Genomic DNA, 13,294 nt, shown 5'->3' on the forward strand with positions numbered 1-13,294 from the left:
CTGAATGGAACACATGCATGCATGTACCTGTGTGCCTGGTCATGACATTAATGCCAGTGACAGGCACTGAAACATTATCTCATTGTTCAAATAAATACCTTTCTGGACCCTCCTAATCTTTTAATACCGACCGTGCTTTCTGGAAATGACTTGCCCATTTCAATGATTCAAAATTTTTCCAAAGCTTTTCAGATGCAAGTGACTGCTCTCTCCAGACCATTGAATGCAAAATCCCATTCTTTTTAAATAGTAAAAAACCCTCCACAACATAACAAGAGTACTTGTTTTATGGCCATGGAATGCTACTTGTATATTATATTTTGTGCACTGTTTGCACCCACCAGGATTCCTCCATTCTTTTTCCATTTTCATATGGAAATTTTACCTGCATCTACAATGTTCTATCATGCATTTGACCTCCTCTTTGGTATGTTTCCTTGTCTGTCTCTCCACTTCATGGATGCTTTTCCAGAGCTTCATTAGACTCACTGGCACAGCACCCACCTTTTGTCTTGGATCACTTGCTGGTCTCTGCTCCGAGGAGAGGCAGCTGGTCCCTGTCTCACCCAGCTCTGCTCTAGTGAGGCTGCAATTTCTGTGCCTCATGAGCCCACGCATCTTTCCAGCTTGTTGTCGTTTTCTGCTCTGCCAGCCCTGCATCTGGACCTGGCACAACCTATAACTGCCTCCATCAAAGGACAATGCACCCTTAATCACAGACGTAAGGTTTTGCAGAAAACATGCAGAGGAGATCTCATTTGGAAGTCCCCATCTGAATAGAAGGTATCATTCTGAACACATCTAATAGGTTTATTAAATTTAAAAGAACATAGAAGTTGAGAGATCCTTTAGAAGCCAGATAATTCAGATATTTCCTTCTCCAACAGCCTTTTGGAAACATTTTTCTGCTTATTCAGTAAATGAAAAATATGAAACTTTTTCCTTAGGTAGCTGAGTGTCCTACAACCAGCTCTCACTAGGCTGAGAAACAAACCTTTTCAATTATTCAGATCACAAAAAACCTCAGAAGTTAATATTAATGACCTTTTAAAAGCTTTTAAGGCAAGTTTTCACAAACATATAGCTAAGTAATTTGCTTTGACTCTTAATAGTTTATGAAAATGTTGTGGTTGAATACATTTCCTGCAGTTTCCTTTGCTTTTGCCTGTGGGCCAATTTCTGCCCCATGGAAAGCATCAGGGTGCTAACAGTGGCTAGGGTGACCTCAGGTGGCCACCTCACTGCAAACTCCAGTCCACTGGGAATGGACAAGCACCTCTTGGGTAAAGCCTTTCACCCAGCCTGGCCCCAAGTTTTCTCTTATAAAGGAATCACCAACTGATGCTAAAAACTCCCGAGCACTTCAGTATCCAGGGCACAACTGTGACCAGCACAAGATCTTTTGGAAGACGCTTGAGCTAGCTCAGACCATGCAGTTGGTGGTGGCAGTCTTGTATGAAGTGCCCCTTCTTTGTGCCTTGCTGTGTTCCTGGTGGCAAGAATGAATTGCCACAAGGAGTCCAGAGGAGAGCTGCATGTTGGTTGGAAGGGTCCTAACAAAAGTGTGCCCTTTCAGAGCTGCAGCAATTTATGCAGAGACAAATCTGCAGAAACACTGTCATGCAGAAATGGGAAATAAATGCTGCAGAGATTAATTATTCAGCAGCTTCTGTGCAATAAAAGGCAAAGGCAAAACTGGCATAGAAGTAGAGGAGACCTTGGAAGCATTCCCTGCACAGACCAGGAAGAGCAAAATCTGTGGTCCTCAAGCATCAGTAGCCTGGTGCATCATGTCCGGGAGATCCAGCCAGTGCTCTTTGGGGCTTTGCAGGTGTGAATATCCACCACTTCCAGGCAGTCTTGGCAGCGCACAGCACAACACCAGTGGAACTTGCACTCGCACTTGGTCATCCTGCTGACGCGGGAGGTGTCGTAGCCCCTCCCGCAGCACATCACCTCACAGCTGTCCATGCCACGGGACGACTGGTTACACACCCGACCAGCTGTCCCCAGGGACCCTGCAAAGGAACAGCAGTGTCAGGGCAGCAGGTGGATTTTAAGGAGGGACAGAAAGCATGTGAAAATAAGTATAGGAGACACAATTTGCAACTCATTTGAGGCCTTCAGCATCCTAACACCCAGGATTCAATGTCAAGCCAGATCAACACCTATCACAAGGTAAAATTGCGCTTAAATTCTCAAATTTCTCCTAAAAATCATGTCTGGAGATGAGAAGTGAACCAAGTATTTCAAGGCTCTGCCTGATTCTGTTAGTATCATCATGCTTTGATTCACCTTTCCATAGCACCTTTTTCCTTGCCAGGGAGCAGATGCCTTCCCCCAGGCTGCCCTGCATCCCCCTCCTACCACCACAGCCAGTCCCCCAGGGCTGTGTGAATGGGACATCCAGGATGGGCACCCCAGTTGTGCTCAGGACCTCAGGAGCTTGGCAGGGGAGGGCTGAGAAAGAAGAGACTGATAAATGTGGTGGCTGCAAGGGACACAATGGGCAGAGTAACCATGCTGCTGGAGGTTAAAGTCTTCGCAGAAGCGAGCACAGAAGCACTTCAACTTCTTGGCATCACTTCTGTGTCCATCCGTGGCCCCATGTGTCCACCAGTTCAGGTGGCAGCTGAAGAGTGACTACTCTGTGCACCTCTCATGTCTGGGGGGTAAGCTCTTCTCCTCTTTTTGATAGCAATTAGAAGAAATTAAATTATAGCCTGCTGTGGACAGGAGGGCTAGGGAAGCATACGCATACCTCTTCATGGTCTTAAAACCTCTCTGCAGTGGCTGAATCACCTCTGCCTATCTCCACATGGCACAAAATGGCTCTTCAAGGCATGTCTTTGCCCAAACAGCTACTGTACCACACAGGAGCTGCTGCTCATCTAACAGAAACTTCTCTCAGGGCACCCTTTGGGATCTGTACCACAGCTGTTGAGATATTATTACTACCAATCTGAAAACTTTACAAGTACTCATGCTTCACCTAATTTCTCATGCACTGCTCTAATAAATCAATTTCAGGTATATCGATGAGATTAACGTTGCTCTGACCTTTTCCCTAGACTGAATTATGGCTCCAGTCTTCTATTCCTGGTCAAAATGGGATTTCCTAAATATTGCCTGTGGTCATTAAGTTAACTGGAAACATTTTACAAAATGCATTCCCAGGTGTACATCAAACATGAACAATTTACCTTCTTAAAGAAAAAAAAATACACGCAGACATTAATCAAATTTGCATGAGCTGGGCTGGCAAACCAATCTTCATTAATAAAACTCAAGCTGTAATTAATCTGTAATTATTAAAAATCTAAGCTGCATAAATTCTAATTTTCTCTTTTTTTCCCTCATGATGTACTTAGGGTTCCATATAGCACTGCTGCTGTACTGAAGCAATAAGCAATTCACAGCACACAAGCATTCATTGTTCCTCCGTCCCCTACTGTCCCCAGCACCAGGGAGACTTCATGCCTTTTCAGACCTGGGCCTAGCCCCTAAGATCCACCTGGATCCCATTCAGGGGGTCCCAGGAGCAGGAGAGATACCACCAGCAATGACCTGCATGGCCACACACCACCCCTAGCAACCCCTCTGCCACACTGCAATCCCTGCAAGGCCAGCTGCCCTGGGGGAACCCGCACAACAGGCAAAGCAGTGATGCCAACAAGCCTTTCCAGATCCTTTTTTCAGGAATCACTCTACACTGGGGGAAGAGAGACTTCCAGTGGCCCCCAGTGCCCCCGATCTAGGCAGGGCTGAGGAGTCAGGAGGATGTAGAGCTTCTTTATCTGCCTCTGGTCCCAAGGGAAGCCAGTGGCAGAAAACAAACCAAACTCTGCTCCCTGGCCACCATATTCTCCTGCATTCTTGATGCTGCAAACAGCTGGGGCACCTGAACATAAATGCTGGTGCTTGTGTCAGCCCACAGCAACATCCACCACATCCCTAACTACACAAAATACAACTCAATAATCACTTCCATAGTCGCTTGTCCTGCCCTCTCTGCTCAGACAAAAGGAAAAAAAAAGAAAAAAGGTAGAAAGACCAAGCTTGCATCTCCTTCTGCATCAGGATTTTGGTGCAAATTCCTGCTCATCCCACCTGCACGGGCTCCCCCTTGACCTGCCTGAGGCTTTACCCTGCTGCAAAGCTCAGCCCAAGTCTTGGTTTGCCCAGGCTGCTGGACACAGCACATTGAGGACAATAACCTCCAACAGCTATGATTTGGGTTAGATTTCAAAATGTCTGGTGTTTTACTCTCTGCATGTGGTTTGTGTGAAGAAGCAGCAGAGCAGGATATGCCCACTGCTTTCAATGGGAGCTCTGCCACTGACTTCAAAACCAGAAAGATTTTGGCTGCTAACACAGTCAGAAGTCTCTGTCATCTGGTACTGCCCACAGCGCAGCACCAACACTTAATGTGCCACTAGGAGAGGGGACTAAATTATCCACAGAACGAGACAAAAGAGAAAACAGGCTCATAGAAACATTTAGTTCCTGAACAAAACCAACGTTTTTTACTAACAGCATCTTCAGCTTCTCTGCAACTTCTCTCATGAGAAAGGAACTGAGCAATAACTGCCAGACGAGTCACTGTGCTCCTTGGTGGGCACTCTGAGACCCAGGCAAGAAAGGCAGCAGGAGACACTAAATAAAATAAGGCAGAGTTTGTTGATCTCTGCCTGCTGCCTCCAGTGCACCTCCCCATCACTTAAGAGGCAGAATGTTCTAACTTGTAAAAAGTTTTTGTGCAACCTCTTTGTTTTCATTTCAAGCACTAGGATTGCCATGCCAACACACAGCATCATACCTGCCAAAACATGACAGCCTTCACTGCTGCCAACTTTATGTCCCAGACATCCAACCTTTTCTTCTTGGTTTGCACAGTTGTTTTCTTAAGCAAACATATGGTAAGGTGAAAAATACATTTTCCTATTCCCAAAGCACTAAAATGGATTTAATTCTTTATAAGGTGAGATTTTTCCTTTCTATTTCTATTGATTAGTTGGCTTCAAACAATAAAGTTCATTATTTGACTTCCACATAAAAGAAACCCCAAAGCAGTGAAATACCCAACAACAATGAACTAGTTTCCATGCAAATGTTGAGGGGGGGCGAAGTTTTAAAATAAATATTCAAAGAAAAGGAGCTCTAAAGCTACTCTTTAAAGTAAGAAAAATTGATGTGGAACCTACATAGAACAGCCCAGTGGGCTGGAGGGAACAGGCAGCACACCCTGGAGGCAGCCCTGCCTGGAGGGGCTGGGATTTGCCCACAGGCAACAAAGAGATAATCAGCTCATCCAGATTCAGTTTGGGGTAAACACGTGTCTCGCTTTCCTTTCCATAGCCCGTGGGGGTTTTCAGAACCCCTCAGCTCCCAGAGGCTCTCGGGGCAATGCCGCTGCCTCCCTGCTGGACGGTGCTGGGAGCCGCCTGGATGGAAGCCACCACAAGCTCCACCATCAGCTTGCACGGGGCTGGGTCTGCACCCAGCATGTCTGCAAAGCCTGAACTGGGAGATATGGGCCAAGAAGTCCCATACTGACTGTATGCAGTTAACCTTGGTGAGAAGTTTTTGACACAGATGAGGGCTGGTGTCCCTCCCAGGGTTCCATGCTTTCAGTACTAACACATCTTACCCAACACCAAGACTTTGCAGGCTACACTTCAGCTTCACATTTTTCTTTCATTATGGACGTGGCCTCACTGATCTCAAAAGTGCAGCAAATGGCTTACGTGGGGCAGCAAAGGAAATGCATTAACACAAAAACACTCCTTTGAAGGACCTGAAGCAGATCACCCTGGGCATGTGGTTTGTCACCCAACACACAGCTCCATGGGGCTGCCTGTAGCACTGCACATGCATCTCCACAGTCCTAACAGTGCTTTCCACCAGGACACCAGGTGTGGAGGGTGTCAGACACAGCTGCAGCATCCCATCTGCCTGTTGAAGATACAAGAGATGGCCACCACAATCCAGGTCCACAACCCACACCCTACACACAGGCAGAGGCAGTGACACTGGCTTTCACAGCAAATTTATGATAATATAAGAGAAGATCATGTAAAGCGTGGCAAAATTTGTAAGTTCATGGCAAGATTTTCAAAAGCCCTCCGGGATGTCCTACCTCTGTTCCTACCAAATTCTGAGTAAAAATTATTTCAGCAACCATGTGAGCAAAGTTAAGTGAATTCTGAGAACTTCTGAAAACCTTCCTTTGGTCTTTTTCTAAAAGTCATTCTCTTGCTATTTGCGATTTCAACATATTATATCTCTCCTGAAAGCAAAGACTCCATTTTTCCTCCAGGACAGACAAAAACAAAAACAAGCCCAAACAAAACATAAAACCGAAAAAACCCTAACAAACAGATTTTTCCTTTTGTAGGGGTGATCCCTGTCTGTACACCCAGCTGCCTCTCCCAGACAGACTGCTACTCCCAGCGGGGTGTATTCAGTCCGAGCACTCTCCTGCCTACTGCCAGAGAGAATCATAGAACAGCATCATAGAATCATCCTGTTTGGAAAGGATCTTGAAGATCATCAAGTCCAACCATAACCTAAATCCACCTACCATAACCTAACCTACCCGTTCAGTGCTTAAATCCAATGGCTAAGCGCTATATCTGTATCCACTTCCAGGGATGGTGACTCCACCACCTCCCTGGGCAGCCTGTTCCAGGGTCCAACTGGAGAAGAGCCAGTGCTAAAAGCTCTAGTGGTAGAAGATGAGGTATGTGGTTTTTTGGACAGGTTGATGATGATACAACCCCTGAGCACCTTGTAATTTACTGGTTCATGTGTGTTAGCACACCCAAGTCACAGAGGACAATGACTTGGCTGTTTTACATTTTGGGAAGCTGTCTGTCTCCTGATCTAGTCATGACGCTTTATGAGATCTGGTCTGAGAATCTTTCATTCAGTCCCAATACTATTTTTATTTTTTTTTCACTGAAGCACTTTTTCCCCCTGAATTCCCCTGAGAATAAAAGGCAGAGCTGTATTCAAGGACATCCTAAGCACTGTGGTATTACATTTTGCTGATGCTGAGATGCTCCCCACCTATTTCCAAACTCAGACTTCCATAATCTCATTTCATTTCCAGCCACTTAACAGGGCTGGCACTCTGGAGCACTCAACAGGACAAACCTAAGGTAATAAAGAAAAAATGCTGCTCAGTTGCTGAAATTACGTCTCTCAAAGCCAGATCAGTTTTTGCTCATCTGATTTTTCCTTTGCTCCATGCGAGCAGCAGGGCACCTCACATCCCATTTAAGGTTTACTGCAGCTTGCCAAAATGTGCTCTTCCAAACAGCAACATTCTCAGAATTTTGGGCAGCAAAGAAACACCACCTCATCCACAGCCTTTATCTCAGGCTGAGCCAAAGCACATGTTGGACTCTGCCATCTCTAGGCAGGCTTGACAGTGTCATGCAAGCCTGTGTGATACGCTGTGGTGGGAACTGCCCACTCTGCCATGACAGCAAGACTGACAGATGAGATCAGGCTTAGTACAAAATTATTACTAAATGGCTTTTTGACACAGGAGCAGATCATGTGTGGGTTCTCCCTTTTGGGGGAAAGCAATCACAGGTTTTACAATGAACAATATAACTTCAAGAAATAAAGTTTTGAATAAATCTTAGTCTGCAAAGTCAGTCTCTGCACAATGCCTCAATATGCCCATTTATTCACTTGGATTAAAGTATTAGACTTTACAGCATTGGCCACCATTCAAGAAACAATATGTGCTTGTGCAGGTAATAAGCATCACCTGCAGAAGTCATAAATAACATATAAAATTACCTTGACTACTCAACTAACCACCGTAAAACATCAGTGTACTGGATGAAATTCTGGGTTCACTGAAGTCAATAGTACATGGTCAGGGTTTTACATATTGTTCTTATTTAAGTACAATTGTTTTGCAATGCTTATTCCAAGTAAACTTGGATTGTAAATAGGCACTGGTGCCAAAAAGAGCTGAGCTGCATTGCTATCCAGATACTCTTGGGTATGTCATACCGGGTGCAATCTGGTATGTTATACAATCTATTAATTAGTTCCACAACATCTTTCATACATTACTCAGTCTGGCTCTGTTTTCCAAATGTCTGGTTTTCTAGTTGCTAGTTTTTAATTGCCACATCAGGAAACACTATACATGGGTTGAGAACCGTCAGCAGGATTCCTGGTGCTTGGCAGTGCCTGGAAACCTGTAACAATGTTATGTGGGTCTCTATTGCAAACTCTGAAAGCAGAAAAATTCAGTGTAAATTAGCAGCCCTGAAACTTCACCTCTTCCCATTGGGGCTGGCACAACCCTTCAGAAGACGTGATGGTTACCATGGTTGAAGTGGCCTAAGCAGCAGTATCCCTCCATGCAGTGTGCTCTGCCCCACCAACATTCCTTCATCCACCTGCATGTCCTCCAGCTGCCTTGCACCATGTTACCAACAGCTGCACTGACTGGTGCAAGCCTGGTGTGCACCAAGCTGCTGTACCTCCTGCATTACCATGCGGACAGGTGTTTTATAACTAGGGGTTCCATGGTCCATGGTAAGCTGCAGGAAACATGGAGGTAAAGGACTACACAGGTCTCGTAGGGGTCTGTACCAGTAGCATAACAATATGGAAGAGAAGCAACTCAACTCGAGGTGGTATCATAGAGACATCACAGGATGTCTCTCTCTATGGGGGCTGCTGTAGTTGTATCTGAAAACTGGAGTGAGCTGTGTGACAGAAGCATGTATGTGGCTGTGCATGGTGTGGACCTGCCTCCAGACCACGATTCAAACTTGTCCTAAAAGCAGCTTTTACCTTGCAGCACCTCCAGGGCTCCATAGCACCTGGAAGAAACTGCTGAATTATATTAGAGCAACTGGCTGTCATACATCTAGGAACATCAAGAAGCTATTGTTCTTGTACAGAGCTGTCCTTCCAAAACATCTTCCTGCCTGCTTCCTGCTGGTTACATGTATGGATTTATACACATATATATACACACACTCAATAATAATGATGATTTTTGACATTCAAAGTACAAACGTCCAAAATAACAATTCATATGTAACAATAGAGGCTTACCTACATCCCTGTCCCTGATACAGTAGTCTGGAGAGCTTTCAAAGTATACGAGGTCATTCTTAGTTGGCTTCTTAAATCTCTTATTAGCCACGGTGAAACCCGTGCCATCTTGATTCATGACCACCTGAATCGCTCCATTGTATTTCTTCCACAGATAATCTCCTGTTTTCCTAAAATCTGCCATGGCCAGCCAACAGGTCCTTAAAGTGCATGATCCACTCACACCGTGACATTTGCACTCCTGTTTCAAAAACCGCTTCACGGCCTGTTTAGAAACGCAGTAAAACACATACAGGTAAAACAAACTGTAATTTATGCTTCTCAACCCTTCTCCATCCATCCTCAAGTGCCAGGCTTCCACGGGGACTCCAAAACACGGTCTGTAGTGACACCCACTGGTAGCATCAAGTCATCCCCACACGGTTGGTCTGCTCTGCTTGCTTGACTCAACCATACATACAATCCTGGGGCTGGTGGGCTTCCCTTGCCTGCTCCTTCCTGCCAGTCATCCCGCGGTTCCAGATGGTCCGTAGTGCCAGGAAACAGACTGAGCAGAAGAAAACGATGTGGGAAACAGGCAGCATCACTCAGCCCCTTGTCAGCCATTTCTCCATCATTCCAGCTGTAGCGTTGCCATGCTGACCCTCTCTAGCTTGCCTGCATGAGGTTGCCCTTCATCCTGAATAGTGTTTAAAATATTGCCCTGAAATTCACTGGCATTTCATATATAAATGCTCTTGCAGAGACTGTGCAAAGCATTGTACCTGGGCTAGGTAGCAAGTCTATGCAAAAATTTTAAATACAGTATTTTAAAAATGTTTATAAACCTTTTAATAAACATTTTAGAATAAGACCTTAATTGGTTTGCACTGCAGAAATTACCTTCATGATTAATTTAACAATTGGCTAGCATTAAAGCTATTTCAGCTTCATCTCAGCCATTTAAGTTACCTGTATGATGTTAGAGAACAACAAATGCGTTCATATAAAATACGTAATTCATTCCTAATTCCAAAGATAGGGATATTTGATCTATAAATATTATGCTCTAGGGGTTAATGAAATATGAACATTTAAGGGTTTGTAGAAGAAGAACTGTGTCATGGAGGGAAGGTAAGAGAGAGGAAAGCTTGATGATTAGAAGTGAGACTGATGCACAGCAGGGCAGCATTTTTTAGTCAAGCTCTCAGTAATAAACTGAGAATGTGTCATAAAACCAAAGTACTTTTAATTTTCTTGGCAACCTGTTTGGAATATGACTATTCAAAGAAGTGACTGACATTCCCACAGCCGCACTTCAGTGCCAATGGTACTGTCACAAAACTGGGATTTAAACAGGTGCTTGGTTTTCATTATCTCAGTAGAAACCAGTTTAACTGCTTGTATCTTTAAAGCAACTCGTTGGAATAGTGGAAGAAGAACACAGGAAAGCAGGAGTTCTGCTTTTGTCAGTGATATTCCTATACTGATATACAGCATATTATTTTGTATGACTCATACAGGAATACTATAAATATTCATTCTACATATTTTTTAATTAGTATAATCTGAATAGTCTAAATTTAAAATAAACATATCAACACCCCTTCTGGGGTGAGAAAAAGCTGAGGGCACAGTTGGTCTTACCCAGATCTAAATGCCAGGCCTGTGGGTGGGCTGAGGCAGTGAGATCCCTGCAAAGTTAAACCTACATTATAGCACCATGGATACAGAACAGCATCCCTTTCTAATAAAGCAGGTCCTTGAGAATATGAGAATGTCTTGATTAAGCTTTTTCTAAAAAAACCCACAAACCTACTTGCTTACTAATCCTTTCTTATTATTTGGCATATGTATTTCTTTAAACCTACTAAGATATGCAGCTTTTACAGGAAGTACTTCCCAGCATGGAGGTAATTCATCCCTATAAAGCCTTTGCTTGTGTTGTAGCCTGCAGCATCTTGAACAGTAACATAAATACAGCCATAGCATTGTATGTGCATATCACTGACCTGAATAGCCTTAGCTGTCTGTATTACATATTAATTAATTACACCTGCTGGTAATAAAGAGGTGGAGGAAAGATGTTGAAGGAGAAACACCAGAGAAATCATTCTACTTGCAGTACAATTGATTAAAATTGGATCTTCTAGTAAGAGCTAGTTAATATAGAACAATTTTACAGTTTATAAAGGGAACTTCTCTGTGAATCATTTCAGAAGTGCTTGGTCTAGCACTATAAAACGTATTTATTATTTCAGATATGGCTGATGCAGCAAATTTTTAGTATGTTTTGAATAATGAAACAGCATATTCCAGTTTCATGGGCTGTTCTTACTATTTATAGCTACCACCATAAAAAGCTAGTGCATGTATTCTGCAGCCCTTGCAACAGTAGTGGGCAATATGCCCAGCAACCACTCCTCCTACTCCCCTACAATAAAAAAGTAAAGACTCTTTTTGTTGAAATCCACGAATGGTATTTTCAAACCATGTTTAGGAAAAGGGGTTTGTTTAGAGCAGTTCATGCCTTAAGGCCAGTGCCTTTTGGAGGGACATGCATTTTGGATCTGTTTTCTTAAAAAGTGAAGTAATGGTATTTTAACTCTGCTCATTTTGTGTTTAGGTTTACCATGTACACACAAGAATGGTCAGGATTATTTTTTTTCTCCAATATTATTTTGAATTTGCTCTTTAATAGTCAAGTTTGTTATTTGTGTGGTTTTCAACCTCCTTTAGGAATTTCTGTTCTGTATTAACCAAAACTAAAACTACTCCAGATAAAAGGATTAGGGTCAAAACAAAACCTCTATGCAAAGTTATTGAGCAAGGAGCCACTGAACTGACTTAGAAGGGAGCACTACTAGCAGCCGAGTTCAGTTTGTTTGGAGATCTCTACCCACTGAACCTCCAAGGGTTCCAGCAACAGCATCTCAGGCTCCTGCTCATCCCACCCTTCCTAACTGCTGAGACCAGCCAGCTAGGTCCAACCATGACCTGCCCCAGACCCCTGAGGGCTCTCCTAGAGCATCTCTAGGCATCTGTTAGACAGACACCAACCTTCCTTCCAGCTCTGTTATTGTGCAGGTTCATCAGTGCCCTTGCATCCTTTCCTCTCCGTTCTTTGGCATCCACAAAGGCTCTGGCAAATTTAACACCGTAGTCGATGTTATCGCTGCAGCCACCCCAGTCAAAGTGGCCCTTGCTGTCCTTGGCAGAGCCTTTCTTCTTGGGATCACAGGAGCAGGATTTCAGCTCCCCTTGGCTACATGCCCTGGTGATGGCAAAAACAACTCCAGCAGAGGAGATGGCATGTACAAAAGCAGATTCCCGACTACCTGAAACAACAAAAATAAATTGTCAGGGTAGTTAGCTTGAGTGGCCCTCCTAACTCCAGCCAGTTACCCTGAACTTCTTGCTGAGCAAAAGATAAAACTGGGCTGAAATCATGCAAATACACATTCCCTGGAGCCAGAATTAGTCATGGCTTAAACTTGGACCCCTCCCTGGTAAAAGCTCATCAATATAGTGCGAGAGTTGGAAAACATTAAATGTTTGCTTCTGATATTGATTAATATACTTTTATGCATCAGTTGTTCTGTACAGATATGTGAATAGGACAGCTGGTATTTTTATCATGTTTCATCAATTTAGAAAAATATATGAAGTGCTATTTCAGAGATAGGTTTAAGAAATTATTAAATAGGGACACTGGAACAACATGTACATTGCAAAATACTGCCAATAACCCTTGAATTTAGCTTTTCCCCTTCTGAAGCACTTAGAATGAAGTTTCCTGCTTAAAAAGTGGTAGGGAGAAACCTTGGGTGTTCTTTTCTGAATATAAATTAAATGTAGGTTTCCTGCCTAGAACCAAGCCTGGTAACCGTAAGTCACACAAACAAGTTCCATTAAATCAGTGGCACTGCTTGTGTCATGCCTGAGGGCAGATCTAGCCTGGCAGCTGTAACTTCCACACGCCAGCTGTGCAGGCAGTTTTCCCTTCTCTTAGCAAAGACACTTTATTACACCAAAGATGATCTGCATTTGTAGGCTATGCCTGCTCTTAGGGTACTGGGTACATACTTCAGTGCAGTAATTGCTTAAGTTTGTTTTAATATATAGTAATTTATAATACAGGGCTCCATTATATTAGTACAATTCTACCCGTGGTAATGAGATGTTTTCATACTTTAAAAGTTTGTAGGCTGGAAAGAGT

The 13,294-nt window shown here is 43.6% G+C and overlaps 1 protein-coding gene across 1 annotated transcript in view; it reads right to left on the reverse strand.

Moving 5' to 3' along the window:
• Positions 1-1,718: 1,718 nt before the first annotated feature.
• WNT2 (wingless-type MMTV integration site family member 2) overlaps positions 1,719-13,294 on the reverse strand; it is a 15,318-nt gene continuing 3,742 nt past the window's right edge. The window contains exons 2-5 of the mRNA XM_010004324.1: positions 12,481-12,515; positions 12,136-12,413; positions 9,097-9,361; positions 1,719-2,018 (exon numbers count right to left, since the gene is read on the reverse strand). Of these exons, the coding sequence (XP_010002626.1) occupies positions 1,789-2,018; positions 9,097-9,361; positions 12,136-12,413; positions 12,481-12,515 (808 nt within the window). The 3' untranslated portion in view covers positions 1,719-1,788. The remainder of the gene's footprint in view (positions 2,019-9,096; positions 9,362-12,135; positions 12,414-12,480; positions 12,516-13,294) is intronic.

This window comes from Chaetura pelagica, unplaced genomic scaffold, assembly GCF_000747805.2.
Source record: "Chaetura pelagica isolate M959 unplaced genomic scaffold, ChaPel_1.0 scaffold68, whole genome shotgun sequence".
Classification (NCBI taxonomy): Eukaryota; Metazoa; Chordata; class Aves; order Apodiformes; family Apodidae; genus Chaetura; species Chaetura pelagica.